The 27,702-nt window shown below is 44.7% G+C and overlaps 1 protein-coding gene across 1 annotated transcript; it reads right to left on the bottom strand.

Moving 5' to 3' along the window:
* Nucleotides 1-167: 167 nt before the first annotated feature.
* SBSPON (somatomedin B and thrombospondin type 1 domain containing) lies at nucleotides 168-25,709 on the bottom strand. Its single transcript, XM_008515624.2, has 5 exons — nucleotides 25,360-25,709; nucleotides 16,414-16,608; nucleotides 8,031-8,121; nucleotides 6,272-6,448; nucleotides 168-4,498 (listed from the first exon to the last, which is right to left on the bottom strand). The coding sequence occupies exons 1-5, from the start codon at nucleotides 25,571-25,573 to the stop codon at nucleotides 4,381-4,383; spliced, it is 795 nt and encodes a 264-aa protein (XP_008513846.2). The 5' UTR covers nucleotides 25,574-25,709; the 3' UTR covers nucleotides 168-4,380.
* Between the last annotated feature and the right edge of the window lie 1,993 nt (nucleotides 25,710-27,702).

The raw sequence follows: 27,702 nt of genomic DNA, 5'->3' as shown, positions 1-27,702 counted from the left end.
GGCTGTCCATTTATATTTATGAGTGAGGATGAAAAAGCTGATCGGAAGCCCTGTGAGCATAGATGGGCACTCACATGTCGAGAGAGAGGAATTTCCATACAGTGATCAGACGGGGACTTGGCTATTCCAGCTGGCAGTACTGTTGACTGAGGAAAAATCCACTACAATTTAAACAGCAAATATTTATTTGGGCAATTTCAATTGCAATTTAGGAGACACAGATTCAGGTAGAAACCCAAAATGTGCTTCAGAGAAGGCAAGGGTTTATAAAGGCAAAAAGAGACAAATTACACAGGTTGTTTTGCAAGATTTCTGACTGGCGCTGGCAATGACTGTTACTTCTTGGCTATATGTGATTGGTTGCTAAGGCCATCTCTAAGGCAAAAAGTTGTATCTGTGGTAGTAAGCATGTTTCTCGAAAGAAGGACAAGGTGACAACAGTGAAGCACAGTTCAAAAGCTGCATTTCACCTGGGTAGAGACATGGTGTGCGTGCATGCATAAGCCCCGTTTCCTTACTGGCCTCCCAGCCCCACTTTAGAAACCTTGACTTTTGTTACTCCATTTTGTTACTGCTCTCCACAGCCCCCACAGTCATTTCTCTTGGATGATCCACTTCCTCGGAGAGGAATCTAACAAACTCTTCTGAGTGGGTGAGAGTGGCAGTGAGGGTGTGGGGAGGGGAGTATATATCCTTAGTCGTAGCATCCTCAGACCAGGTGGGGAAGAGACTCGGGGCTCACCATTCGGAATGGAGACTCACTCAGTCTCCACTCTCAGTTGCTGTTTCTGGTGTTTCCAATCTGGACACCCTTCCAGAGAGTGAACCTTCTGTCAGGCTGTTGCCTGGCTGCAGAGGAACCTAAGGCTCTCTTTCTTATAGCAACTGTCAACCATTCTGTTGAAGGAAGACCTGGAACCTTTAGTTCCTGAGCCTTTCCAGGGTGCTGTAAATGACCTGCTCACTGAAATTCATTCCTGTAGGTATCTGGCTTTGTCTCCTTTTCTTAGACAGCCATAGGCTTTTCTGGTCCCAAAATTCTGTGGCCATCTCTTTTCTGCTGTCTTTCTCTCTCTTAATCTCATCATTATATTTTTTCCTCTTTAAAAAAAATCATTTAAGTGTAATTTTATTGGGAATTGGGAGGTAAAGGAGGTAAATATATGCTCAACCTGCTATGTTTAACTGAAAAAAATATCCTACTTAGGACCCTCTAACAAGGCGTCTGAATCCTCATACCTCTGAAGGGCTGTATTTTGCCTTCACACTTTATTTGTAGCTTGGTTGATATAGAAAGCTAGTTTCAAAATTATTTTCCCTCACAGCTCGGAGGCTTTATTCTATTAGACTTCAAGCATCCACTGATGCTGAGGAGATGGGGATTCCTGTTCCTTTGTAGGTAATCTGTTTTTCTCTCACTGGAAGGTTTAGAGTCTTTATCCTTGATGTTCAATTTCACAGACGTGTCTCTCAAGGTGGGGATTTTTGAAATTCATCTTGTTTGGGAAATTCATCTTCCCACCCCGGGAAGAATGGCTCTCATCTCTGATTCCACCTTCTTTGCTACATGTTTTAAAGGGTATGGTCCCTCCATTCCCGTCTATCCCTCAGTAGAATGTCATTTGCTTACAATCTTCAAAATCTCTGGGTTGAGTCCCACCCCCCCTTCTTATCTATGTTATGGATTTATTCTCTTTTGTGAATCCTATAATCTCAGTGGGATTTGGGGAAAGAGAAAGGGTAAACGTGTATCCATCTGTCACCTTGACCTAGAAGTTTCACTTCTCTTTCAATATGCTCGTCACCTGATTGCTTACACCTCAGAATGTCCAGGTCTTTGCTTTCTAAATCAACTTGTAGTTATTTGTATGAACCGTCACTAGAATATTCTTACAAGACAGAACCAGTTTCATTTTGCATCGTTCCTATGTACACCTAGAAAAGATGGCTAATTAAAATTTTTATGCCAGAATAGAACTAAACAATTTAAATTATTGCTATTGCTATTTATGCTTAATTACAACATTCTCAAATGAAAACATCCCAAGAAAGACCCTAAAAAGAGAATACTGTAACTATAGTTCACCTTGTTCCTTTTTCTCCTCTTTTTTTTTCACTTTTGTCTTCTAAATGATCACTATCCCTAATTCCTTTCCCCTTCTCTCCTGAGTGGGTATATTTATATTTGTCCAAATTACTTTCCATATGCACTGTTGAAAATCAGCTTATTAAGTAATTCTAAGGTCTATAAATCATTGCAGAGTGCCTGCAGAAAGGACCCCGACTCTAAGGTACTCATTAAAAAAGAATACCAAAGAAGTCTTAACTACTTTGATCTTTAACTTTAAAAATAAAAACTTTTGGCTCTTCATTGATCATTTGGACTACATGTTTCAGTTCTGAATGGCCTCCTTGGGCTTTGCTAGAGTTAATAATAAGCCTTCAAGACCGCTATTTAATAGGTAAGTCTGCTAGCCTGTGAAATTCTTCTCAAGAATAGAAATAACAAGACTATACTTCAGTGTGAAAGTAATTAATGGCCATGCATGAAAAACTAAATACATGAGGTGAAAAATGGATTTTATACAACTCAAATATGTTAAGTGTTATAACACATATTGGAGCCATAAGTATATTTTGGCTTTATTGCTGTTAGTCATCATACCCATGCCTATCCATTCTGAAGGGTTTTTTGGTTTTATTTTTGGTAAAATTTTGTTCATTCTCTGACCAGTCCAGCAAATTTGGGTATTTTCTAGTCAAACAAGTAAAGAGCTTTGTTAAATGTGAAGAGAAATTTATTTACTGGTATAAAAATTTTAGGTAACATTGAAAGTTACCCAAGCATATCTTCAAAAGCTTTGCTTTACAAATGTTAGAAATGGTCTTAAAATGTTAATACTGAACTGATAGTTGAAATTCCTAACCTTGATGAGACTTAAATTTTTTATTTTTAATTTCTGAAGAATTTAATTTACCACAAAAACAACTCTGAGAGTTACATGAATATATAGTCAGAAATATTGCTACTCTCAGCATTAAATATTAGGAACTTTTCCATCCCTATTAAGCTTGCTATCATCATTCTGTCATTACATGATAAGTACCAAGAAATATGTATTTTAATAAATCATTTGTTAGTGAATAATATTTTATACAATGAAACCAAAGGAGTTTCATATAGTTTAAATCTCAAGATTCAAATCTCCAAAGAAAATATTCTGAATTTAAAATTTGTTTTGAAAATGGAGAGGGCTTAGCCTTTACAGCACAGTCTTTGGCCTGGCCAGGCTTTCATCAGAGCGGAGTCCTGGATGAGGAGCTGAGACGGGCCTCAGGCTGACTCGCAGAACGACTTGTCATCCAGATCCTGAACCAAGCCACTTCGTCTCTAGTTCACTGATTTTCCGATCATAAAATAAGGAGACAAATGCTTCTCTGTGTGTGTGAGAGCATACCATTTGTAATAAAATCCATTCCTTCTGTAATCTATACCTCTGTCTATTACTCCAAACATAAGAAAATGTACTCTGTAGAAAAAAATAGTAAATGTACTGCAACTAAACTTGAAGTTGGACTCTGAAAGGTTATTTTAGTCAGCTTCAGCTTTAAGCCTTGGAAATAATCTTGGATGCTAATGATGGTAGAATTTTCATAATTAAAGCAATTGTTTCATTCCTTGGTGCCCAAATTCCACTTCATGAAAATTATAACATTTAAAGGAACTCGTATGGACCTAGAATGAACATTTGATGAAGCTTTTCACTTAATTGAAGAAAATTTCTTGTTCTTAGCTGTTGGTTTTTCATTACAAAATTCTTGCTAAATCTTAAACAACCTGTCCTGTGGAAAATTATCAGTGACAATTTGCTTGAAATTATTACTTCAGAATTTATGGAATAAGACATGGAAAATATATGAGTGAGAATGTACATATGTCTGTATACCTTTTTTAAATTTAAGAGGTTTTTAAGAGATTATGGAATAGAAAGAAAAAACGCAAGATTCAAAGTGTGGATACCCTTAAATGATAACTTACTCACCAATAACTGGACCACTAAAATGTAGTGATTTTAGTGCAAACAGACACGTATTCTGTGTGGCGTGGACCACTTGTTGAATGAGAGGACTCCAGGTGGAAGGTCAAGGACATAAAACCACAGGAGCCGTGAGGGTGGGTCTTCAGCTTAGTGAAAATAAATGTACTGTGTTTCTTGAGAATTGGGCCCTAAATTTTCTTTCTCTACTTTAGAGGGAGTCAATGACATGTCTTCAGGGAATTTGACCAAACTTAGTTTTTGAAGGTTTATGAAGCATTGAATATGACTTGCGAATATTTATCATGTCTACAAACACATTTTAAAATATTTATATTGCAATCTATATAAAAATAAAACTATGAACAGCTGGACAAGAACACTGGTCTACTCGCCGAACTTTTTTCCAAGTTCCTTGACATCGAGGATTGCCAATCGCTTGCCAATGGAGAGTTTGATTCCTGAAAAAATATTTTGAAAACATTAGTTAACTAAAAGTAAACCAAAGAAAATTCTAACTTACAGAATTATAAACTGAGGGTATAAAAAAAAAAAAAGAATGATCAGATCTAGAATTTTGAAGTGCATTACAAATTGAAATTTTTAAAAATGATCACAAACTTGAGTTTCCCTTCTTTGGGTTCTATCAGAACAAGTTAGCGACTAATGCTTATTTGAGGACACGCTCATGTTGAAAGAGTAGTTTGAGGTTACTTATTCATTTCTCTCACTTGATCTGAATATATGAAGGGCCACATAAAGGGAAATGGCTTCCTATTTCATATGTATTTAAATAAGAGGGGTCTGAACCAAATGATCTCTGTAATCCTTTCCAACACTTTGATTCCAAAATGAAAAAATGAGAGAAATGGGCAGAACAAAGCCAGATTATTGAAATTATTATTTTTATAGTCACTGGAACCTCAGCCAGGATCTAAGGTACTTTATGGGTACAAATTAAATTATAAATTCATTTCAAGTCAAAATATGGATGAGGTATTCAGAAAGATATTAAGTCTGAATATTAAGGTTCTATTTCATATGAATTCCTTACCCAGTTTACCGTTCATATGGTGAAGTCAATACTGAGGCTGTTAGGCACAAGTGACTCATAAACATAAGTTCAAGTTATTAAATATTAAAATATACTAGGAAAATAATGATTAACTGGAAAGGTTCATATTTTACCTTCTAGTCTGTATTTTTACCAGTTCCATCTGACATACTTAAAACCATAATCCATGGCCAGCACGAAGTCTACCCTTCTCTTAGTTCAGAATAGTGTTACCGAAATTAACTGATAGGTAAGTACAGGACTGGGATAGATTTTCAAGATGGTAAAATGTTTTCATGGGTCAATTCTTTTGGACAATTCGTAGATTTTTGTAGGTTTATGACCCTGCAAAGCTGAGCCCACCACTATCTCAGTCATGATTTTATGACTACTACTGAATTGAGCGGTGGTTCTGAAATTTTGCTGTGGATGTGAATCACCTGGGCGGGAGCTCAGCAAACTATGACCTCTAACCCAATTCCAGCCACCCCCTGTTTCTGTATAGTCTATGAGTTAAGAATGATTTTTCAGATTTTTAAAGAGTTGAAAGAAAATCAAAAGAAGAATATTTCGTGACGCTTAAGAACTCTATGAAATTTAAATTTTAGTGTCCATTAATACAGTATTATTAGAACAAAGCCAAGCTCATCTGTTGCCATAGTGTCTATGGCTGCTTTTGTGCTATGATGGTAGAGTTGAGTAGTTGTGACAGAGACCATATGACCCGCAAAGCTGAAAATATCTATTCTCTGGTCCTTTACAGAAAATATTTGCCAACTCCTGACCTAGGAGATTGTTGAAAATCCACCCCCAAAGATTCTGATTCAAGTGGGGCTCAAGAATCTGTGTGTTTTAAATCACCATCCCAAGAGATTCTGATTCAGGTGGTCTTCAGAATCCCACTTTGGAGCGATCAGGTTTTTGGGGTCATTTGGGAGCTTGGTGTGGATCCCAATATCCAAATTAGCCATTCATTCTGCAAGAGAGCCTCTGGCTCCGAGTGTGAACTGGGCCCTGGACTCTGGAATTGCTAGCTAGAAGGGTCTCCTCACTTATTCTTTTGACTCCCGAAATCATGCCTTGATATGCTACATACTGGTCAGCTGTTCAGGACATGGAGAGGACAGATCTCACCAAATGAGTAACAAGAAAAGTCCTTCAACCAATTTCCCTCCCTTACCCATCAGAGTCCAGGCCATCTCCAGAACAACGAAGGCTCATGGAGTTCATAGCTGGAGGCTGACAATCCACGCACACAGTGTACCCCTCTCGGAGATACTGCATCCATCGCGTCAGAGGTCGGTTTTCCATAGCGCAGTGAGGAGTCAGGGACTCTGTCTTGAACTCCATACAGTAGCTGCAGCCAAAAGAAGGAACAGTTTTATCCGCTGTAACAAGAGGTGGCCTAATGCTGTAGAAAGTCTTAGGAAGCTGTAATCCCCAAGGACATCTCACAGCCTGGAGGAGGTAGCGCAGAGCATCTTCCCAGTGGTACATCATCACAGAACACCTCGTAGAGTTTCTCATTCGCTGAACTATGATGATGTCTGACTGACAACTACAGTGAACCTTTTTGCTCTTTTTCAACCCATGACTGAATAACCTGGTCAACAGGAATTTGCAGAAATTTCAATATCCAGTATCCTGTCTAGTCTGACCACTAAATTGTGTATAGTGTGTGTACACTAAATTGTGTATATTTTCAGTAGGAAAATAGCCCTTGATAACTCTGCTTGTACTTTAATGAATTACATAAATTAAACAAGAACTTGCTTGAGCCTGAGAACAAGTGGGCCCTGGGAGGGCTAGTCCTTGACACCCAGGCCAGCACCTGTGTCTTTCTGCCCCACAAATGTTCCAGGGGCTGTCCCGACATTCCCCACTCAGCTCACCTGCATGATCTCTGGCAATGAGATGAGTTCTGACTTGAAGTCGAGCATCAAAGATATACTGGGCATCACAAGTAAAAAGAAATGGGCAGCTGAGATGATTTTCTGTGACAGCAGCCAGTGTCACCTATACTGAGCTGTGGAAAACTCTAACACTAAATGTGACTTGACTCTGAGGGCCTTGAGGGGAACATCCAGACAGGGGTGAATATTTTAGAGTCTTGTACTTAAAAGCAACACGATTTTACAATTCTTCAGAGAAACAAACATAGTAAAAGTTCTGAATGTTGCATTTTAGGTTCTAACTAAGCTAAAATGGACTAGTTTTTTATTCATAGAATTATGAGCTGTAACAGCCTAGATGAAAAGTGTTTGGAGAGCCTGCTTCAAAGAAGATCTTTAACAACAGTAGATCTCATTAAGGTATTGAGGTAGGAAATTCTATGACACAGCTTCAATCAACTTTAGACAGCTTAAACTGGACAACTCTTCAATGATATCTTCTCATCAAATTCTCATCACAAACCCATGTGGTAGGTATTAATACTGTCATTTTTCAAGAAGAAAAGAACCGAGGTGGCTAGTGAGCGACATTGTGGGGATTTGAACTTGCACCCATCTGGTGGCCCTGTTCTGACAGCAGAAGAGTAGACTTCTAGAGAGCATGGAGGTTCCTCCCTCCCAGCCTGGGCCTTTAGGTCCTGATAGAAATCCTCAGAGCTCAGGCGTGGGCCCCTTACAAATTCACCAAACAGAGGTGGTACTGGAGCCTGCAGTCCCACAAAGACTAAGAGAAGCATCCTTAGTGCGAGTGACAAAATAATATCTCATTTTTATATAGCGTGTTTCATTTTAGAGATCAGAGCTCAGAGACAGAGAAATCCTCATAGCCCCACAAAAACAGGGAGGGGACAAGTCTGGGTGAAGGGTCATGTTTCACCCAAAGTCAGGGAACAAGTGACAGAAGGAAACCCATAGTGCCAAGTTGACCTTATGGGCTGACTTGACCATACAACTGGGAAAACACAAGTGAAAAAACCACCGTATTACCCAGCATCCTCTGTGTCTGTAGACCACTGCGGAGACGCGGCTTGTCTGGTTCTCTCCTTGTTGAATGCAGAGGTAGTTATAAAGGCAGGAACTAGAAAAGGGAGAACGACATTGAACACATGGAGCCCGAAGTACTCGCAGCGACACTTCCCAAACTTGGTTTCAGACGTATCTAAAACCCTCCACCTCTAAGTCCAAAGGAGCAAGATGAGGCTGAATTACAGTGTCCCTAGAACCCCATTCCTGAAAGACTGGTGCGCATGCAAATGGGTAGGGAGGGGAAGTGCAGGGCTCTGACAGGCAGGCTTGTCTGCGGTGATAAATCACACCGTGTGAAAGGAAGGAGAGGGGCCAGGAAGAACCACCAAGAGGAAATGATAAAAAGATGGGGGGGGGAAATACCAAGCGAAAAAGGGAGGTAATAGAGAGAGGCAGAGGATATTTTTAAAAACGAAACGAAGAGAAATATAGATAGAAGAAAGTAAAAAATGGAAGGAAGACAGAGAAGGAAGAAAGGGGAGAAGAAGACAAAAAAGAGAGAAAAGGGGATGGAAGGAGAAAAAAAAGATGATCAGAGAGACAGGAAATGAAAAAGGGAAAAGACAGAAGAAGCAAAGGAAGGAAGGGTGAGTGCTCCAGTCTCCAGTAACCAAAGTCCTGGAAGCTTTGCCACCAATTGCCAGCAGTGGTCATCTCCTCTTCCCTCTCCTCCCCCACTCTATCCCAACTCTGACACTCTCAGTAGGAGAAAAGAAAAGGAGCCGGGAATTCTTTCCTCCCACCTCTGCTCTGTTCTGTAATTTTATGTTGTTTGTGTCTCTCCTTCCTCTTTCATCTCTAAGTCTAGGGAGGGTTTCGCTCCATGCAACACCTGGAGATAACCTCTTGGTTCCACTGTGCTGTCGAGTCAAGGAAGACGGGGTTTTACCTTGTTTATCACTGTAGCCCTCACACATTTACACACTCAATAAATATGTGTGCCATGAATGAATGGGTCGATGAGTGAATGAATAAAGTCACGAAATTGCCACCAAGGGGCCCTGGTCCTACTTCCCCGTGGGCTTCTGTTCTTATACTGAGCCTTGCAGCTAAGATGGCTTAACAACCCTTCCTACCTTTCATTTCAGAAACTGGATGATCCCAGGAAGGGCAGAGACCACCTGATGCTGGCTTATGCGATGCCAAAGTCATCATCAACACGAGCAAAATGGCGTGAGGGTTCTGGTTGCAAAATAGATGCTTCAAGCCTACGTGTTCATTTTACCTGGCTCCCTACTGCCACAAGATGGCAGCCCTAATTCTCTTTTAGATTTTCTTAGTGAGGAGTCATTTTTACGTTACCAGAGAATATAAGACAAGAGTGGCTTAATTCCTCGTGGCGACTCGCTCCTAAGAGACGCAGGTACTGCTGTCGTCTCTTGTGGTCTGGTGCCCAATCTCTCCAGTGGCGTGGACAGTTCTCCACATCTAGAGGGAGCCCTGAGTCCCAGCTGCCTGGCTCTTCCTTGCTGCACTAATAGGTTTAATTGTTTTCCAAAGAGAACATGCTCTGCTTTCAAAATGTGACTGTAGCTTCGGAACGTCCAAACTCCACGGACAGAATCAAAAAGAACAAGTGAGTGCATGTATGTCAGGATCCTTCTCTGTGTCTCTTAGACCTAATTATCAGAAACACAAACAGCCAAAGGGTTTTATTTTCCCATGTCTCGTTTTCATTTCTGTTCTTCTGATGCATTTATGTGTTTATTCACGAAGTGAAGAAGGCAGTTACTGCTAAATCCACGTAGCATTACACGTCAAACTATAAAATTTTCGGGATGTGTTTCTTTAGCTCAAAACATTTCTTTGATCTCCTAATTTGCACTGCATATGGTATTAAAAAAGTTCAGAGGCAATGTACTTAACGAATAGCTCAGAAAAAAAATTAGGACGTAGAGGGCAAGTATATGACTATAGTTTCTGATATAAAGCCCTTGGAAAAAGTTCTACAGTAATAAAATTAAAAGCTAATAGTTGTGCACTCTTACATTTCCAGGCACAATGCTAATCTAAGCACTTCTTTCATGCGTTAACTCATTTAATTCTCACAACAACCCTCTGAGATAGATACTGTTATTTTCCCATTTCACGGATAAGGCACAGAGAGGTTGAGGAGTGTGTTCAAGGCTCATGTCTAAATATGACAGTGCCTGGCTATGTCTCCCAAACCACGCCCCTCACTGTCAGTGCCACTGCCTCCATTACAAAGCAGATTACAGCATTTCACTATTTGATACCACGTATTTCCCATGGATTACTTATACTCTGCTTTATTTTTCCTTTCTGTCCCTGATCCCCGTCCTTAATGTGAAGTGAGATCTAAGAAAGGAACGGGGAAAATGGTAGCCCTTACACTCTGAGTCCCCTGGGCCGCGGGAGAGGGTGGGGCATGGGAGCCAGGGCCAGGAGGTGGAGGGGGCTCCCAGGGGGCACAGATTAAGGCCTGTAGTAGGATGGCACCCTGCGTGTTTACAGGCTGCTCATTTACAAAGTACTTTCACATTGTGTGTTACGGATCTTCACAAAAGCTTTGTAAAGAGATCTTATGCCAATTTTACTCATCAGAAAACTGAGCTCACAGAGGTTAAATGAAGGGAAAATAAAGAGTAAATGACTAAGCGAGGACCCCAGCACAGAAGATGTGTTCTGTTTTTTTAAGACCTACTATCCACATTCAGTGTCAAGCCTCTGGAGTTGTGACCCATGATAAAGGCAGGCCAGTAATCTGGACCCTGTCTCCTCTCCTCCAGGTCCCCTCCCCTCAAGCCCCGGGCTTGGCCTGGTGGCACATTCTATTGAGAGGGCGCCCTCCTCCTGGCACCAGTCTTCGGTAAACAGACCAGGAGCCAGGTCGCCTGGGGAACTCTGAACAGCACCACTTTTTAATATCCTTCACAAATCTAATTTTCATGACTTAAGAGTGGTAAGTAATTTAGAAATTATTTTTGCCTCCAGTCCCACTTCTGCTTATGTGCAGAAGCACGTAGCCGGTGCCTGGGACAAAGGCTCTCAATAAACGCTGGTTCCCCCCTCTTCCCCTTCCTGGCAACAATATTCAAATATCATAAAGTCTCTGTTATCAGGCTACTTGCCAACTTTGTTGGCATCCTATCAGCCTACCATTGTTCGGTTTTACAACAACTTCCACTTCTAAAAGCGTGGCACCGCACAGACTCACTTTGAACATGAAAGTAAATTACCTTTGCTTTGAGAATTTCGCCAAGCCTCTGACACAATCGGGTGTCAGAAAGGCAGGCCCAGAACCACTGGTCTGTAGATATAGCATAGAAGAGAAGAGAAGGAGAATTTGACAAATAACACCAGCCTGGAACCATACACTTTATAATAAAAATTGATCTCTCTTCAGGGGGAAAACACATATAAACATTTCTCAGTAAGTGTAACCAATACAATAATGTGGCTTTTTGGATTTGTTTCTATGATAAAAATATAGTCAAAATACGCATTAAGTGAAACAGGAAAAATGCAACAGCTACTTGATCATTAATAAGAATGCTTCAGTGATCTTGTTTCATTCACTGGCTTCATTTACGGGCCTTTATATTTCAACTTAGTTACCAGATGCTGTAATTACAGTTTTAGCTCTAATGATAACAGTTAACAGCAAAGCACTATGAAGCGGGAAAACGCACAAGATTTAGAGCCGTGAGACCCAGGTTTAAATTCTGGTAGTCCTCTCTGAGCTCCAATGTCCTTGTGCGTAAACCAAAAATAATGACACTGTCCTATCTCCAGGATAGGCAGAATAATGGCCCCCCAAAGACGCCCATGTCCTAACCCCCAGAACCTGTGAATATATTACGTTATTTTGCAGAGATCAATTAAATTTGCAGACAGAATTAAGGTTGATAGTTGACCTGAAAATTGGGAGATTATCCTGGATTATCCGGGTGAGCTGAGTGTAATCACAAGGGTCCTTCAAGAGGCAGAGGAAGTTGTTACTACAGAAGAAAGGCACAGAGAGGCAATGATGCTGGCTGTGTCGATGGAGGAAAGGGCCATGAGAAAAGGAAAGTGGACAGCCTCTGGGTGGTGAAAAGGCAAGGAAGCGATCCTCTCCCAGAGCTTCAGAAAGGAACACAGCCCTGCTGACACCCTGATGTTAGCCCAGCGACACTCTTGTCCGACTTCTGACCCACAGAACTGTAAGATAAGAAATCTGCATTGTGTAAGTCACTGAGTTTGCGGTAACCTGTTACCTCCAACTTTCTGAGCTATTGACAAAAGGTTGCACAGCACACGCTTGGTGTTTCTCTAGAACGTGCTTTCCTGAAAGTGAATCTCTTCATTGTAGCATCATTCGTCATTTTGGTAGGCTGAGAATTTTCCAATTCATCAAGCCCTGGTTCCATTAGGATTCAAAGTTCTTCCCTCTGCCTAGCTCTTTGCTCGCCCGTTTTACTATAGCCAGCAAGAAGAAACCAGACTGCACCTTCAAGACTTGGCTTGGAAATCTCCTCAGCTAAATATCCATGAAAAGGCGAGGAGAGGGGTTCTCCCCTAGAGCCTTTAGAAGGAAACACAGCCCTGCTGACCCCTTGATTTTAGCCCAGTGAGATGTGTGTTGAACTCCTATCCCACAGATCTATAAGATAATAAATGTGTGTTGTTTTAAGCCCCTAAGTTTGTGGTAATTTGTTACAGCAGTTATAGAAAACTATGACCCTCTCTTATAGGATTGCTATGAAGACTGAACCAATAGTGTCTATAAAAGCGCTCTGCCGTGCACACGTAAGGGGTCAGAATGCCATGCAACAAAGCCTCCTGCTCTGTGAATAGGAAGTCTGGTGGAGGGGGGAGGTAGGAATAGGTACACAAGTGACCCGCAGCAGGATGGAGAGCCCCTAGATTGAGGGGGGTACTCCTTCTCTATGCTCCCTCTCCAACCAGCATATCCTTCTGTCACAGCACTCGCTCATCACCCTGAGTTATAAGTGACTATGATACATGTGTTACTCAAGTTTGTATTTCCAAAACCTAGTACAGTCGTGGTATGTTGTTGGTGCTCAGTGAATCTTAAATTAATGAAACAAAGAAACGGATGCACTGGAACTAGGGTGAAACAGGGCCTGGGGCCCCAGAAGAATCCACTAAATTTTCACCTTCCTGTCTCATTTCCCCCTTGTTTTCCCTTCGTAGTCCATCATTTTCCAAAGAGTATTTTACGGAACACCGGTGATTTAGTGATCGAATAAGGTGGGAAAACACTCCACATCCTATCTCCCTCTTAGAGAACGAAAACGCACATCAGCATATGAAAGGCTCCTAGAAGTTCTTGGGTGGACAAAATTGTCTGACTGGTTTACCCCACATTTTCCAGACTAAACCCTGTTTTTGCACTTCAGGAACTTCTGCCTTCAGGAAATTTAAGTGATCCAGCTGTGACGCAGGGGGCTGAGGGAAAAACCGTGTCCCCGTGCTTGGGTGAGAGCTGCGGTTCTGGGACATCAGTGAGCAGCAGGCTCCCTGGAGGCCTTGTAACCACGCAGAGGGCTGGGCCCCCTCCAGGGATTCTGATCCGGTGGATCTGGGTGGAGCCCGAAGAACTTGCCTTTCTAACAAGTTCCCGGGTGAGGTGGATGCTGCTGGTCGGGGACTACCATTTGGGAACCACCAGACTGGCATATTCGAGGGGGCCCGCCCTCCTGCCCAGCTCCCTGACCAGGAGCCATCATTTCTAAGACATCCCAACAGGAAAGTGAATCTCAGGGCCAAAGTCAGGGCTGCGAACGCCAGCGGCCCTGCCCCAAGGAGAGACTGCTCCTCTTTTCCAAATTAGGAGATTTTATTTTACCTTATTAAGAAAGGAGGCCATTAAGGATAGATCTCTCCTGTTAGTTTTACATCAAAGTTGCTAACACCTTCTGGGGAGTCACAGAAGACTGCTGCTTCTTAAAATCCTCTTAGTGGAGTTAGGAGGGAGAGGTGGCTGGGGGGGAATCTGGGAATTGGAGGGCATTGGAGGACGGCAGGCCTGTGGGCTTTGCCCAGTCCCAGGACAGAGGAGTGGACATCTCCAGGCAGAGAAAAGAACCCCAGGGGGCAGGGTGTGGGCCCAACGCTCCCTCGGACCCCTGGCCCATGTTCCATAGCATCCTCTTCATTGCCCTTCCTGTCCCCTTTCCTTCGACCTGCATTGTCCTGTTATAAAGAGATCCAGGGCTGGGAAGGGGTCTGTGACAGCCTGGAGCAACATGGAAGAGTCAAACGTGCTGAAGAAACCCTGCCTGGCAGCCAGACACTGTACATGAGCAGAGCAGCCACTTTTTCTGACAGACCTACCACAGGTTTTAAGAGTAAGGTCCTGCAGCGACTCCCTCCCTGAGCCTTTTCTGCAGTGTTCCTGCACCGTGCATAAGTTGAACGTGATTTTGTTCTATGACTGTTCCTGTGAGCACTAAACTACTTCCCTGTGGGCTTAACACGACTGCCATACCCACGCGAGGCCTCCAGCCTGGCCTGGCCATGTGCCACTCCTCTCCCAGAGCCATCTTTCCAAATCACAGATCTGATCCCACAGGCCCCTGCAGAAAACAGCCCAGTGGCTTCCCAGGGCTCGTATGATAAAGACAAGAATCCTACACAGGGAGCTCCCTGCACTGAGCAGATGTCAGCCCAGAAGCTGCCCGTCTGGCTCTCCGTGCTCCCGACACACTGGCCTCCCTTCAGCTTCTCAGATGGGCCTTGTGCGTCCCCCGTGTTATACAAATGAGCTAAAGATGGCCCCTATGCTGTTTATTTCCTCAAAGCCTACTGGCACCAAACTCAAACTTTTATACATCCAATTGTTTTAAAAATAGCCACACCGTAGCCTCTGGACTCCCCATCTTGTGCAACCATGTCCAAGCACCACCCAACAGAGGTTGACTCTTGTGGTCATGTTTTCCTAGCTAAGCCTACAAATCCCTCTAAGGCTCGACACCTGGCTACAGTCATGTACTGTATGAAGACATTTTGGTGGATGACGGAACGCATATATGACGGTGGTCCTTAAGATTAGTACCCTATAGCCTATGTGTATAGAAGGCTATTCTATCCAGGCTTGTGTGAGCACACTCTATGATGTTCACACAATGACGAAACCACCTAACGATGCATTTCTCAGAATGTACGCCCATTGTTAAGTGACAAAGGACTGTATCTGGTTCACCACACTGGTCACTCTGATGGGGCAGCTCTACATATCCCAGCCTCATCTCCACATCCTCAGGGAAGCCCCTCCGCTCCGCATCTCTGTGCCTCCCCGCCTCCCCCAAGACCAGAGGAAATCGGCTTATTACACACACTCGTAACTCCACATGCCTCTCACTTGTTTACCAGCTGCACCAAATTGTAGCTGTCATTTTAGGGGATTAATTCCCTAGGATGATCTGACTGTCATCTCCCTCTCCCGCTAAACTGTGATCTACATGACAGCAGGCTCCATGTAACTTTTCTCACCATTGTGACTCTGGCTCCCAGCCCAGCGCCTGGCATCCAGTAGACTCTCAATAAATATTTGTGTGTGGGATGGAAAAAAGGAACAAAGTGGCTTGACAAGGGTCATGTTGACATGAAATTTTCCAGGTTCCTATGAAAAACATATAATCTTTGCTACCCTGAGAAGTCAGCATTTTGCTCTATCAGACTCAATCTCAATCAACACATCAGTATTGGCCTTTTCGCTTATTTCTTTCTGAACTTCATAGGCTCCAGCCTCATTAATGAGCCAACTCCTGGCCCCTCCATTGGCTACTCCACAACCAGAACGATCTTTTACAATCACAACTATGATCACATTAGCCCCAATCCAGTCAGCTGGAGAGGAGAGGTAGGTGTTTTAAGCGAATCATTTTATCATTGTTTAGGAATTTATAATTTTGACACTGTTTTCACACATATGTGGGTGTGCATGATTAACCAGGAACTACAGTGAAAGGTGAAATAGAATTATCCTTACTGGATACTTCCTATCATGTGTGAACTATCGTCATCCTACCTAAAGTTCTTTGTCGCCAGCTTGAGTCAGTTCACTAAAACCCCACAGTGCCACGTGTCCTTTACACCCAGCGCATGCACAGGAGAAGGAGGCACACTGAGTCACCAACACACAGAGGGAGGGGGAGAGAAGGAGGGCCTGGATGCATTTGTGCAGCTGCCTGCTAACTCTGTTAAGCATTTCCTGAGCTTCCTATCTCCTCTGGGCAGACCGGCCCATCCCAGGGACCCTCCCACTCCCTGCAGCGCATGGAACTTTCCCTGCACAGCTCGTGGCCTTTCACGGGACGAAGAGATGGAAAGTCATCAAAGACAACGAAAGGAGCGACCAGGAAAACCTCAGTACCAAAGGAGTGCCCGCAGTCCTGGCCCTCAGGCGTTGAGTACTCCAGGCAGCCGGCTCTCTCCTCCAGGGGCGGGCAGGGCGCCCCTCCGTTCAGGGGCTCCTGCCGCACCGGGCGCCTCCGCACGCGGGCCGTTGGCTTGCACTGGTCGGCGCAGCCGCTCCAGGGGCTCCACTCCCCCACGATGCACGGGCGAGCTGCAAAACAGCAGGGGGCGCTCACCTGAGTCCGCGCCGCCGGCCAGGCTGCGCCCGCCAACGTCAACAGCAGAGCTCAGCCCAGGGCCACTGCGCTCTGCCTGGGCCCTGTGTCAGGAGCAAACACAATGCCTCAGCAGGTCCCAGTGACTCCACCCGCCCTGATGGTTAACTGATAATCAGATACCTTTCAGAGGCAGGCGGATGTTCCAGAATCCTGAAGGTGGGTCTGAGCCAAGGACACACCAGTAAAAGAGAGGATGCCTTCAGGGTACTTCCTCATACTCCCCCGCCTTAGAGCAGATCTTTGTTCTGGTTTTACCTTGATCTTAACTTTCTCCTCCCTTGCCCAGAACAGTATACTGCACCCACCCATAATCCATCACCTGCCCAGGTCAGTTTTTATCCGCAGATGTGTCTCCATAGGAAAAGGTTTTGGGCCACATCGAGGCACCCCTGTACTGTAGGTTTCTCCTGGATGCTCTCCTCATCCTCCTTGGCTCACAGACAGAAACCACGAGAGGTGGAGTTTAGAGATGGAGACCCGGGGCCCCAGAGGTGAAGAGGACTCGTGGTCCTCAACAAAGGGACAGAGGCAGAGCGACAATTCCGGGGTCATGACTGTAAAGTCAGTGTGGTCGCACATTTAACTTTCCCATTTAGTCCTACGGAGTCTTTTCAAAGGACTGTAATGAGTTTTTAAAATGAATCCCTTCAGGACTTGAAATTCGATATAAGAAAAGAACAAGAACACAGAAGATGTACGTCTGAAGCAGAGGCCAAAACTCTTCCTTTCCCACGAATTGTGCCTCACTTTTCCTCCTTACAGTGTCTTCACCAAGAAACCACGTGAGCTTCTTTGAAAGCTTGATTTGGACTGCTGACAGTTTGTGCTTGCAAACTCATTTTGCCTCTCAGCAAACTGGTTCAGGCTTCCTGGCTTTGGGAAGATGTATCATTTGGCAGCACATAGCTACCTCTGACATGCAACGGGTCACACATGACATAAACCCCTGTCAGTAATTCAAAAATTTCAAACTGTTTTAAAACATGCTTTTACTAAGCACCTAAAAACTCGTAGGTATCGCATGTCAACTACCTAAAAAAGCAAGAATGAGCCACCTTAGAGTTCATTACCAACATCCACCATGCACACATCCTTTGGAAAATCAATAACAGGTCACTTCCTGCCCTTGTCATCTCCTGTTGACCCTCCCTTTTTTATTTCACAATCCCATGATTTAATTGTCCCAGAGAACCAGAAGGCATTTAAAGAACCTGCTAGGCTAGAAGCTGGTTGAGAAGGACTCCTGTCCTTAATTCTTTCAACAACTCTCTTCCTCCTCCCAATTTCTCCATCCCTGAGCCTAGCTAGTCCTGCCCTGATGTGTCGACTTGAACAACACTTAATAATACACTTGCTTTTTTTAAAAATACACTTGTTTCAAAGATTAACATTTGGACATCACTATAAAATAAAATTTTGCCATGGCACTAACTCCAAATTTAGCAATATGACCTTAGGCCACATTTTATCCATATGGTAAAAGATGACCTTGGGGAGAGTTTTCTGACTGCATTTAGTCTCCTTGTATTTCTTCAACATTTGTGTCTCATGTCCAATGTTTATTTATTTTATTTGGTTTGACCCCTAGTTAAAATCCTCAAATCACAGAATCACGGAATCAGTTTTTGTTCCTGTTGGTTAAGGTATGTCCCTGGCAAACTGCTATGTCTCATTTTTCCAATCCATGACTTTAACAGCCCCATAAAGAGAAGCAGAACGTTCTAGAGCCCTGAACAACAACATCTTGATGGCTTCATTGTAAGACAAAATGAAAAAAAGTTCCCATTGGAATGACATGAGTAAAAAGGTGTTTCATAAAATATCTTGAGTGGGGACATCAATCTGAAGTATTTATTCCTCTTCTGCACAAAAGATTCTATTCTTGACTACCTTGTGAACTTTCGATTATTTGGGTTGCAATTCATCGTAGATCACAGATATCGCTGGTCACAGAGGTTAGGGGAAGTACAGAAACTTCTGACAGATTTATGACCACCAGTCACATATCACAGCTGCGTGACACAGACTTCCTTTTGAACTATTCCATTAGGATTCTTGTCCCCTTTCCACTAAGGCTTATCTAATTCACATCTGTATCCAGCACATCAAAATATTCTTTCTTAAAATCTGACTTTCTCAGTTTTCACATTTCACGAGCTGTTACTGGAGGCTGCTAGTCAGCAGCGTGACCTCCTTTGACCCCAAGCTTGTCACAGCTTCCCGAGGGCTTAATAGTTAGAATTTGATGACATCATCCCATCCCTTTTAGGGGAAAGAAGCCTAGATTTAATGGGTGCCAGGAAGCGTGGCAAGCTCCTTCTTTTCTTTTCTTCTTGTTTGAACTCAATATAATATTCAGATGGAGTTTCCCCAGAAGTAGATCCTGAGACACAGATTTGAAAGCAAGTAACTTATTTGGCAGGTGATCCCAAGAAGCACAATAAAGGAATGGAGAACAGAGACGGAGAAGTAGGCACAGAAGAGAACAGAGACGTAAAGTAAGTTCCTACATTAGGTCCAGTGGGCACCGCTGGCTTTCACCTCCCTGGAAAGTGAGAGAATGGATGATCGAGTGGGTAAGGAATTAAGTTTTTCCTGATGTACCTGCTGGCCCTCTTTTCTCAAGTACTCTCTGGTTATCAGATGTCCCTACCATAGCCACAAGGAGAATGGCCAAGAACAGAGAAGTAGGTTAAGTATTTCAGTAAGGAATCTGCGCCCAAGATCAGGGTGCGTTTGCACATGTCCTAACAGCGACATCCAGTCAATAAACCTTTGTTGAATGAATGAACTTGCATTGGGCAGGTTCCTCCTCCTTCCTGAATAATGTTCTACCTTGAAACAGACTCTGGTCGGTCCTAAGGAAGTAAGAAGCCAAGCACTGACAGAGGCCCCGGCATGAGAAGGAAAGCCAGTGGAAGGACAGGAGCAAAATCAGAAACTCCCACAGCCAAACACATGGGAATCTAACCTGGGCCAGAGTTGTCTGGACTCTCCTGGCAATGGTGGCCCCCAAGGGTGGCCCCTGGAAGGAGCCTTGCTTTCTGTGCCTTAAGGTTAGGCAGATCCCAGCTTCTCCTGGCAGCCACAAGAACCTTCAAGTCCTTTTTAGTGCATTTATATCTCCTGCCAGTAACATATCTTGAAAGTAACAAGCTTCTTTAATTTTATCATCTGTGGCGTGAAGTGGTATTTCCTTTATCTGAGGCAAATTTCCCTCAGGCAAGAATTTCAGAATATGGTGAACAAAATATCTGTGTTTATCTTATCTGTGCCACTCACGGACTTACTGTTTCAGTAGATGTCCTTCTCTCCAGCACACATGTCATGTTGAGGACTCCAGCTTTTGGACCTGTCCTTCTTGAGACAATTCCCTTTCTCGGAATTACCGCTGGACTTTCTCCAGGTCCGCTCACAGCCTCAGTGAGCTGTGGCAACCAGACTAGACACACTATTCTCAATCCTCAGGTATCAAAGAGTAATTAAAAAAAAAAAAACCAAACATTTTTCTAGGTGATGCCAAATACACACATGCACAGCAACAAACTGAGCTGACAGCCAGAGTCCCTCATTTCATAAACACAGTTTGGATTATTTCTTCTTAATGTAAGGCCTCACTCTTGTTCTCATGTAGTATCTCCTTGGTTAATCACAGACTCAAGACTTCCCTTTTGTAATCTGGCCCTGTCTGGCTCTCTGCCACCTAGAAGTTGAAGGCCACCCACGACCAAGCGCTTTCTCCCTCTCGTTGTTAAGTTCAAATAGTCTTCATGATTCCTAAGGAAATATCCTTTTTACACTGCACCCAGAGCGGTATCATTTAAGCATAGCTTTTGTTCTCTGATGTTCTATGAAAGAAAAATCAAACAGCCCCTTTATCCACACACACATCTCTTGGTGACACAACTTTAAATGTATGTCATCTGCCTTTTCTCTCTCCTTATGTATATCCTTTTCTGGGGAACGTTGGCAAAATTGTGGAAGTTGAATGAGACTACGTTGCCCAAGAGCCTAATTACCCCCTCGAAAAGCTCTAATAAATGCTCAGGGATTTTTTTCCTCTTGTAGATACCATGTCATCTGGCTTCATAGATTTTTTTTTTAAATTTTGGGACATTAATTGGACAAGTCCATGAAATGCCAGCAAGACAATGAAATGGGCTGCTTCCTTAGAAAAATAGAATTTTATATACCATGCAAACTCAGGCAAAAAGGGGAAACAAATCAAAAAGATAATGATGCTTTTCCTGGGTAGTAAGTTTCCAGGTAGTTGTTTTCGTCTTTCGTACATTTCTGTATTTTCCTAACTTTCTGCAACAAACATACATTTTGTAGTCAGGGAAGGAAAACGTTATTTTAAAAAGGCCATGTGGATACGCCCCAGATGGCAGGGCCCTCCGGAGCCGCAGATAACAGCCCCCGGGTGGAATGACTGGTCACATTGTTTTGACAAATGTTATTAAGCGACACCACGATAGCTACTGGGAGATTGCAAAGAGGAGCAGGACACATTTTTAGCCCTTGAGGAGAACACAGTTGATGAAGAGTGAAGGCTCACTCACTCTCCAGTATTTATCTGGGGCCTTCCCTGAAAAGCACACGGCTTCGCATGAAGCCTCATTTCTCCAAGGCAGTAAAAACATAATGTTTAAATGTGTGGGCTCTGCATCCAGAGTTCCTGGGTTCAAATCTCAATCCATCACGTAGTGGTGTGACTTTGGACAAATTGCCTAACTCTCCCGTGCCCCGGTTACTTAGTCCGTAAGATGAGACCAAAATGAGGCACAACCTCGGCAGGTGGTGAGAGCTCAGTAAGTTTAGAGCTGTGAGGGTGCCTGGCACAGAGGGAATGCTGGGTAAGTGCTGACCACTTCGACCTCCTTGACTACACACCCAGGGCCGCAGCCAAACCTGTGAAGTGAAGTCGTGTGGAATACTGGTGCCAGGCCCTGCTCAGTTTTTCTGCAGAGACAAAGGCAGGGGAAGCCACACGCTGTCTCTCAGGCCACACTGGCTCCAGCAAAGCCTCAACACTCTAAATCATTGTAGGCTGGGCTCTCCTTCCTTTGGGCGAGTTTTGGAGCCCATAGCTTCAAGCAGAGGGCCCCTCTCCCTCCAGATATGATGTCATCAGATTTTGGCCAGTTTTTGGCCTAGATTCCCCACAAATCTGGGAGAACAGACTGGCTCACACAGGCTACTCAATTTTTGTCCTGCTCTGCTTCGGTTAATTATTACTCTTTCCTTAAGCTGCTCATCCAAGATCTAATGCCATCTACTGTTTCTATGAACTTAGAACAAAGACTGTAGGAACCCAGCTGATGAATTAGAGACTGGGGTGTTTTGAGCCCGATAAGCCAGCCTCCCAAGAGGTCTTCCAGGGCAGGTCACTTGGATGTGTCCTCCTGCTCTGCTTCCCATCCCTGATCAGGTTCAGCCAATGGAGATTCTTCTATCCTTTTTTCCATGTGGAGGGGAGGATTTGTGGAGCTACATTATTGGTGTCGAAACCCATGCGATCATCATAATGAGATGATAATGAGTTAATTAGTTACTGAGATATTAGTTTCAGAACAGATTTGGGGGAGGGTTCAGTAATTCTATAGATCCAATAACTTATTTTTATTTTTACGGAGTAAAAGAAACCCCAACTTTCTATTTAGAAAAAGAAATTCCAGTATTTCATCTTTTAGCCACACCAAAAAAATTAATGCATTTATCAAGATAAAAAAAATCAGAAGGAATAGAAGTAAGGCATGCTTAGCTGTAAGACATAGTTCCATTTTTCATTCACTATTAAGGTAATTTCAGTCGAAAAGGCTTCAGGCAGCATCGCTCAGTAACCCAACACTGGGTAAGGAGGAGAAGAGATTCTAAGAGGCAGAATGGTTCTCTGTACAGAGAGTAACTGGGGGCTCTGCACTGCTGAAACTTATCTAGAAATATACAATAGCCGTGCACTGGCACGAACGGACAGGGCTGCTGGCAGCTGGAAGTCGGGCAGCCGTGGGTTCAGATCTCACTGTGCTGCCCATTGATGTGAACTTGGTAATGGGAGAGTCTGAAAGTCTCAGTTCCTGCAGCTGTAAGACGCTCCTCCAGGCCAACCACACCTTTTCCCAAACTCCAGAGTCAGCACAGCCCCGACCCTGTCCAGGGCTGAGGGGACTGAGCATCCAGCCCGGCATCGCCCTCGCCCTCAGCTCGGAGGCGGAGCAGGCTCAGTCTCGCCAAGTGGCCAACTTCCAGTTGTCTCTATTTTCTTCTTCCCTTTCCAAGAAACTCCAGGCGCAGAGCATTTACCAAGGAGGAGACTTTTCAGCCCTACGTTTCAGTGCCCCAGGCCTGCAGGGTCCTCTGTTAACTCTCTGGGGAAGGGCACACAGGGCTCCTGAATATACCGCTTTTCCAATCCTATCAGCCTCCAGCTCCGTTTCCGACTTCCGGTCCTGGTCCAGCGCTCACAGCTCTTCCCCAGGCCCAAGGTTGCTGTGATTCCTTTGTGAGTTCTTCCTGAGATGGTAGGGTCATCTCTCTTCTATTCCTCACTCGACGAATCCCCACTCCAAAATGATTGGCTCTCTGTCTTAATATTTCTCCCTCCTGATCTGAAAATAGGGGATTTATTTTTGACCAAATAAATTTGAGGATTCCGCAACTCCTGCTCGCACTGTTAGGCCTCACTGGAAAGCCGGTTCTCATAACACTTGCTGTCTTTCCCCATGCCTCTTCAGTGCCTGAATCTCTCCATATCTAGCTGCGTTCACTGTCTGTTCTGTTCACCAGGTTGGCCTCAGGTCCTAGCCTAGCTGGGCACAGAAGGCTGACACCCACCAGTTACTGTTGGACAGCCACATGATGCTCTCCTGCAAGAATTCTCCTTCCCTTCTCGGGACCACTCACTCATTCTCCAGGATTACGGCTGCCCATTGCTTCTCTGGGACGTCTTCCTTGAATTCCTCAGGTCTTCTGAGTTTTCCTCTCTGTCCTCCCGGATCCCTTATTTGGGCACAAAGCATGTTGCAGGTGTTTTTGCCTGTGTCTTTCCCTGCTCCAATGGGAACTTCTAGGGAGCAGAGACTGTGTCCTCATCATCTCTGCATCCCTGTGCTTGCCACAGACCAGGACACAATTATCTGGACTCTAGGAATTCTGTATTTACCTTTAAAATGTAGGCAAAACCCCTGATGAGAGAGTGGTCCTACCACAGTGACAAAGGCTTTGCTAGAGGGTTCAGCTAACTGAGGGAACAGGAGTTTAGGTAGGATGCTGAGAGGAAGGAGGGTGGGGACAGCTGGCCGGAGGGCACTGCATTTCCTTAATAACTGACTCTTCACTTTAGTAGGAAAATACCCTGGCGTTGGAGCAGGAAAGGGAAAGAAGCTTATCAAAAAGAAGATCAATATTCACAGGTAAATCATTAGCTTTCAATCAGGGTCAAAACGTCTCAATGTTTTTAACTGTGTTCTTCAGCGGCAGGCCTGGGTGACCATCCTGCCATGGGCTGGTGGCCTCTTCCAACACCAAAGAGGCAGAAAGGATGCTCCTTTCGGGAGGGCATCTGGATCCCCAAGGAATGGCACAGTCCTGCGGGTTACTCTCCCAGGAAGATGCTGGGGTCCTTGAGGTCAAACCTTAACATATGTGTGGCTTTTGGGCTGATGAGATTAAAAGGGAGCTGGGTTTCTTTTATTTCTAGAATTGGGTTCTCTCATGGGTTCTCTCAGGTACCCCTGATTCTTCAGGATTATACTCCCCATTTCTTCCTTTACCTTTTATTTTAATTAAATCAACATTTATTGAGCCCTTACCAGGGGCTGTGATACTGTGGGAAATTTAAAGATGAAAAGACTGACCCTAAAGGAAAACCAGCAAGATTAAAACATAACAGGAACGCTGAGATAAAAATCTTTATCACGCTATATGGACAAAATTGAATTCAAGGAACATATCTAACCTCTCCTTGAGGAAGGGGCTATGCCACATGCTGGAGTCCAGAGGTGAGGACAACCGTGGTCCTCACAGGAACTTGTTCTGCAGAAGGAAGTGCCCTCCCAGAGCAAGACTTTGGCACAAAGTGGGATAATTACACATTCCTTCCCTCATCACCTCTGGCCAGGCTCCTAAGATCTGCGGGCTAACAATGATAGCATGGAGCCCGGCCCCGGGCCGTGCCCCTGGAATCTGTCAATGCCACCTCTCCAGGAGGGAGGTGGCCCTACCACGCTGGAGTTCTTGAATGGAAGAATTCATCAGGCAGCGGTGGCCCCACACCCTTCCAGGAAAGCGGAGGGCTCCAGCCCCTTCCATCCAGGCTCTGGTGAGGAGGGGTGCTTTAGAGCAGTAAGTCTAGATGGAGACTCCGGAGACCCCTGGATGGAGAGGGCTGGGAGACCCTAGGATGGAGAGTATGGGGGTGCACGTGGATGGACAGGGCCGAAGGACCCTAGGATAGATGGAGCTGGGCGTATCTGGAAGAAAGGGGCTGGAGGACCCAAAGATGGAGGCGACTGGGTGCACCTGGATGGAGGGGTCTGGAGTGGGCCTGGATAGAGGGTCTGGACCCGCCAGGACGAAAGGGGCTGAGGGACCCTGGCTCCGGCGCTGGGGTCCTAGGTGTGGGACCCTGTGCCCCTTGGCTGCGGGCGAACAGTCGACGCCCCACCCTCGGCCCCGCCACCCACCTGGGCACGCCCTGGAGTAGTCGAAGCAGCAGTCCCCGGTGAGGCGGCAGGCTTCGTCGCAGAAGCACGTCCCATAGACCCTGTCCAACCTCCAGCCGCGGGCGAAGCAGGTGGGGTCCCGGCCGGGGCAGCAGCGCCCCGCCTCGGCGCAGCCGGCCAGGGCCCCGGGCCACAGCCGGGCCAGCGCGCACAGCGCCATCCACAGCGTCCTCATGGCCAGCGCTCGGGCGGCGTCCGGGGCGAGCGCGGCGCTCCTCCGAGAGCGGAGGCCCGGAGCAGCCCTACCCGGCCCGGCCCTGCCCCGCGCCGGCCCCCGCCCTCCGCCCTCCGCCCTCCCGCGCCGCCCCTCCCCGGGCCTGGCGAGGCGCCCGTCGGGGCCCGGGTGGGGCTGCGACCGCGCCGGCCCAGGTGGGGAGCGCGCCTGGCCCCCGGCGCCCCACGATCGGGGCTCGGGGCTCCAGCGCCCCCGCCCCAGCCCGCGGGGACCGCCTGGGAGCGAGAGGAGAAGCAGGTGCTCTGGGATCGCAGAGGCCCGGGGAGCGTCTGGGGCCCCAGCATCCCGGCCAGGGCGGCCACATTTCCTGGCTCCGAACGTCGGGGGACGCGTTAGCGGGTGGTCATTTAATCTGTAAAGCCAGGGGACTTGAATAGCGCTGGATGGGCAGCAGGCACGTCTCAGCGGCACGGTGCGCGCGGGTCGCCTGGCGTCGCGCAGGGAAGCCCATAGTGTACTTTTCCGGGGCCCGTCCCGGGACACAGAGGCCCTTCAGAAGCAAGGAGATAAGCCCAAAGCAGCATCCTTTCTTTCTGCTGCATTTTATAATGGGATTTTCCTGCCCCAGGAAAATGAAACTCTGCTTCACCGAAGAGGCAATTAATGAACGTGAAGGCGAGGTTAAATGAGATATAAACGGTGCTCTGCTTTCTGTTAAGGCAGGTTCCCCAAAGAAACCCTGCTTAATGATATTTTAGAAATAACTGCCGCTTTAATCAAGTACTTGTCTGACTTTTCAGATACGTTTTCTTCCCTCTTTCTCTCCAAGTATATTTTCGGCACCTCACTCTTTTCGTTAACCAAAAATTATCCTGGAAATTTCATTTTATTCTATGTTCTTAAATCATTTACACTATTATGGTTTTTATGAGAAACCAGGAATCTAAAGTTTTCTCTTTCTGTGAATCTAAGCTGTCTAATTATTTAATTTCAGAAACTAATTTTTTTTCCTTTATCATACAAAGACTTCTCATAGAGGAATTTCCTTTACGCTTTAGAGAGAAAAATAACCAAAAGTAAGAAAAAAAAAAAAGTTACTATAAAAGTAGTAAAACAATACAATACCCAAACTTTATCACAGATAAATTTGGCCCATGTAGAATGTAATCTTTTTTTCATTGTCCAAGGAAAACACACTCTAAAGTTAAAAAGGAATTCTTTCTTTGTGATTATTTATCAAATAAATCTCAGGATTGGAAATTTATTTTTGTTTTCCTCTTTAGGTAGGCCTCTCTTACTTTTGCAATTTAAATAAATAACATAGACCTTTTTATTTTTTATATTTTTAGTTCTTGGTGGTTGCTACTAAATAACTTTGTCAGCAAATTATACCCTCTGCCTTTTACCTGCGTTGTAGGTTTTATTAGCAGCTTTATACTAACTCATTCATGTAATTTATCCCCTGCTTCCTCCCCAAGGCTGTCTGCTTTATGGATTGCCCTTTGCTAGAGGCTTATTCTGTAATGCCATAAGAATCTGGGATTGTTCCAGAAATGTAAAGGAAAATGATTCACTGACAAGTTCATTTTCAGGAATAAAACATGAAATGAAGTGACAGAGAAAAGTGGAAGAAGATGACCTCCGGATTAAGAGGATTAAAAATATAATGCCAATGTGTGCTCAAACACCGTTTCTTCCCCACTCCTCTTCTCCTTATACCGAGACAAAACCAAAACCAAAAATCAAAACCAAAAAGTTTCGGATCTGTGCTCAGGAGGTTTGGGTTCATTCTGATTGTATAAAGTCTGATAAATTGCCTCAGTGTCATCATCTCAAACGTAAAATGCTGAACCTTCTCAGATTGCTGTGGGGCGTCTATAGAAACCAGGTGATGTGTGTAAATTGAGCACCAAGTGAGTGCTAAACATCTACTAGTGTCCTAATGCCCATCCCTGTCCCACTCCATAATTTCAACCTAAAACCAAGTAAAAGACAAGCTCAGTTTTAATGGTGTGCAAAGTAGGGGAAAGCACAAAGTTAAAAAGCAGAAGAAGAAAACCACAAATAAATGATTACTACTTTAACGCCAAACATCAAAGGGAGCTTGTCTCTGGTAAGTAACATTGAAA

The sequence above is a fragment of the Equus przewalskii genome, chromosome 8, assembly GCF_037783145.1.
Source record: "Equus przewalskii isolate Varuska chromosome 8, EquPr2, whole genome shotgun sequence".
Taxonomy (NCBI): domain Eukaryota; kingdom Metazoa; phylum Chordata; class Mammalia; order Perissodactyla; family Equidae; genus Equus; species Equus przewalskii.
The sequence above is the reverse complement of the archived record's forward strand: the minus strand, read 5'-3'. Positions and strand labels throughout refer to the sequence as shown.

What these genes read in the sequence shown, in the direction of transcription:
- SBSPON (XM_008515624.2), bottom strand. Translation starts at nt 25,573, where the DNA reads ATGAGGACGCTGTGGATGGCGCTGTGCGCGCTGGCCCGGCTGTGGCCC. An exon ending in GGACTGCGGGCACTCCTTTG is followed by an intron (nt 8,122 to 16,413) that starts GTACTGAGGTTT and finishes TCCCTTTTCTAG; the next exon opens with TTCCTGCCTTTATAACTACC. An exon ending in ACAGACACAGAGGATGCTGG is followed by an intron (nt 6,449 to 8,030) that starts GTAATACGGTGG and finishes TTTTGGCTGCAG; the next exon opens with CTACTGTATGGAGTTCAAGA.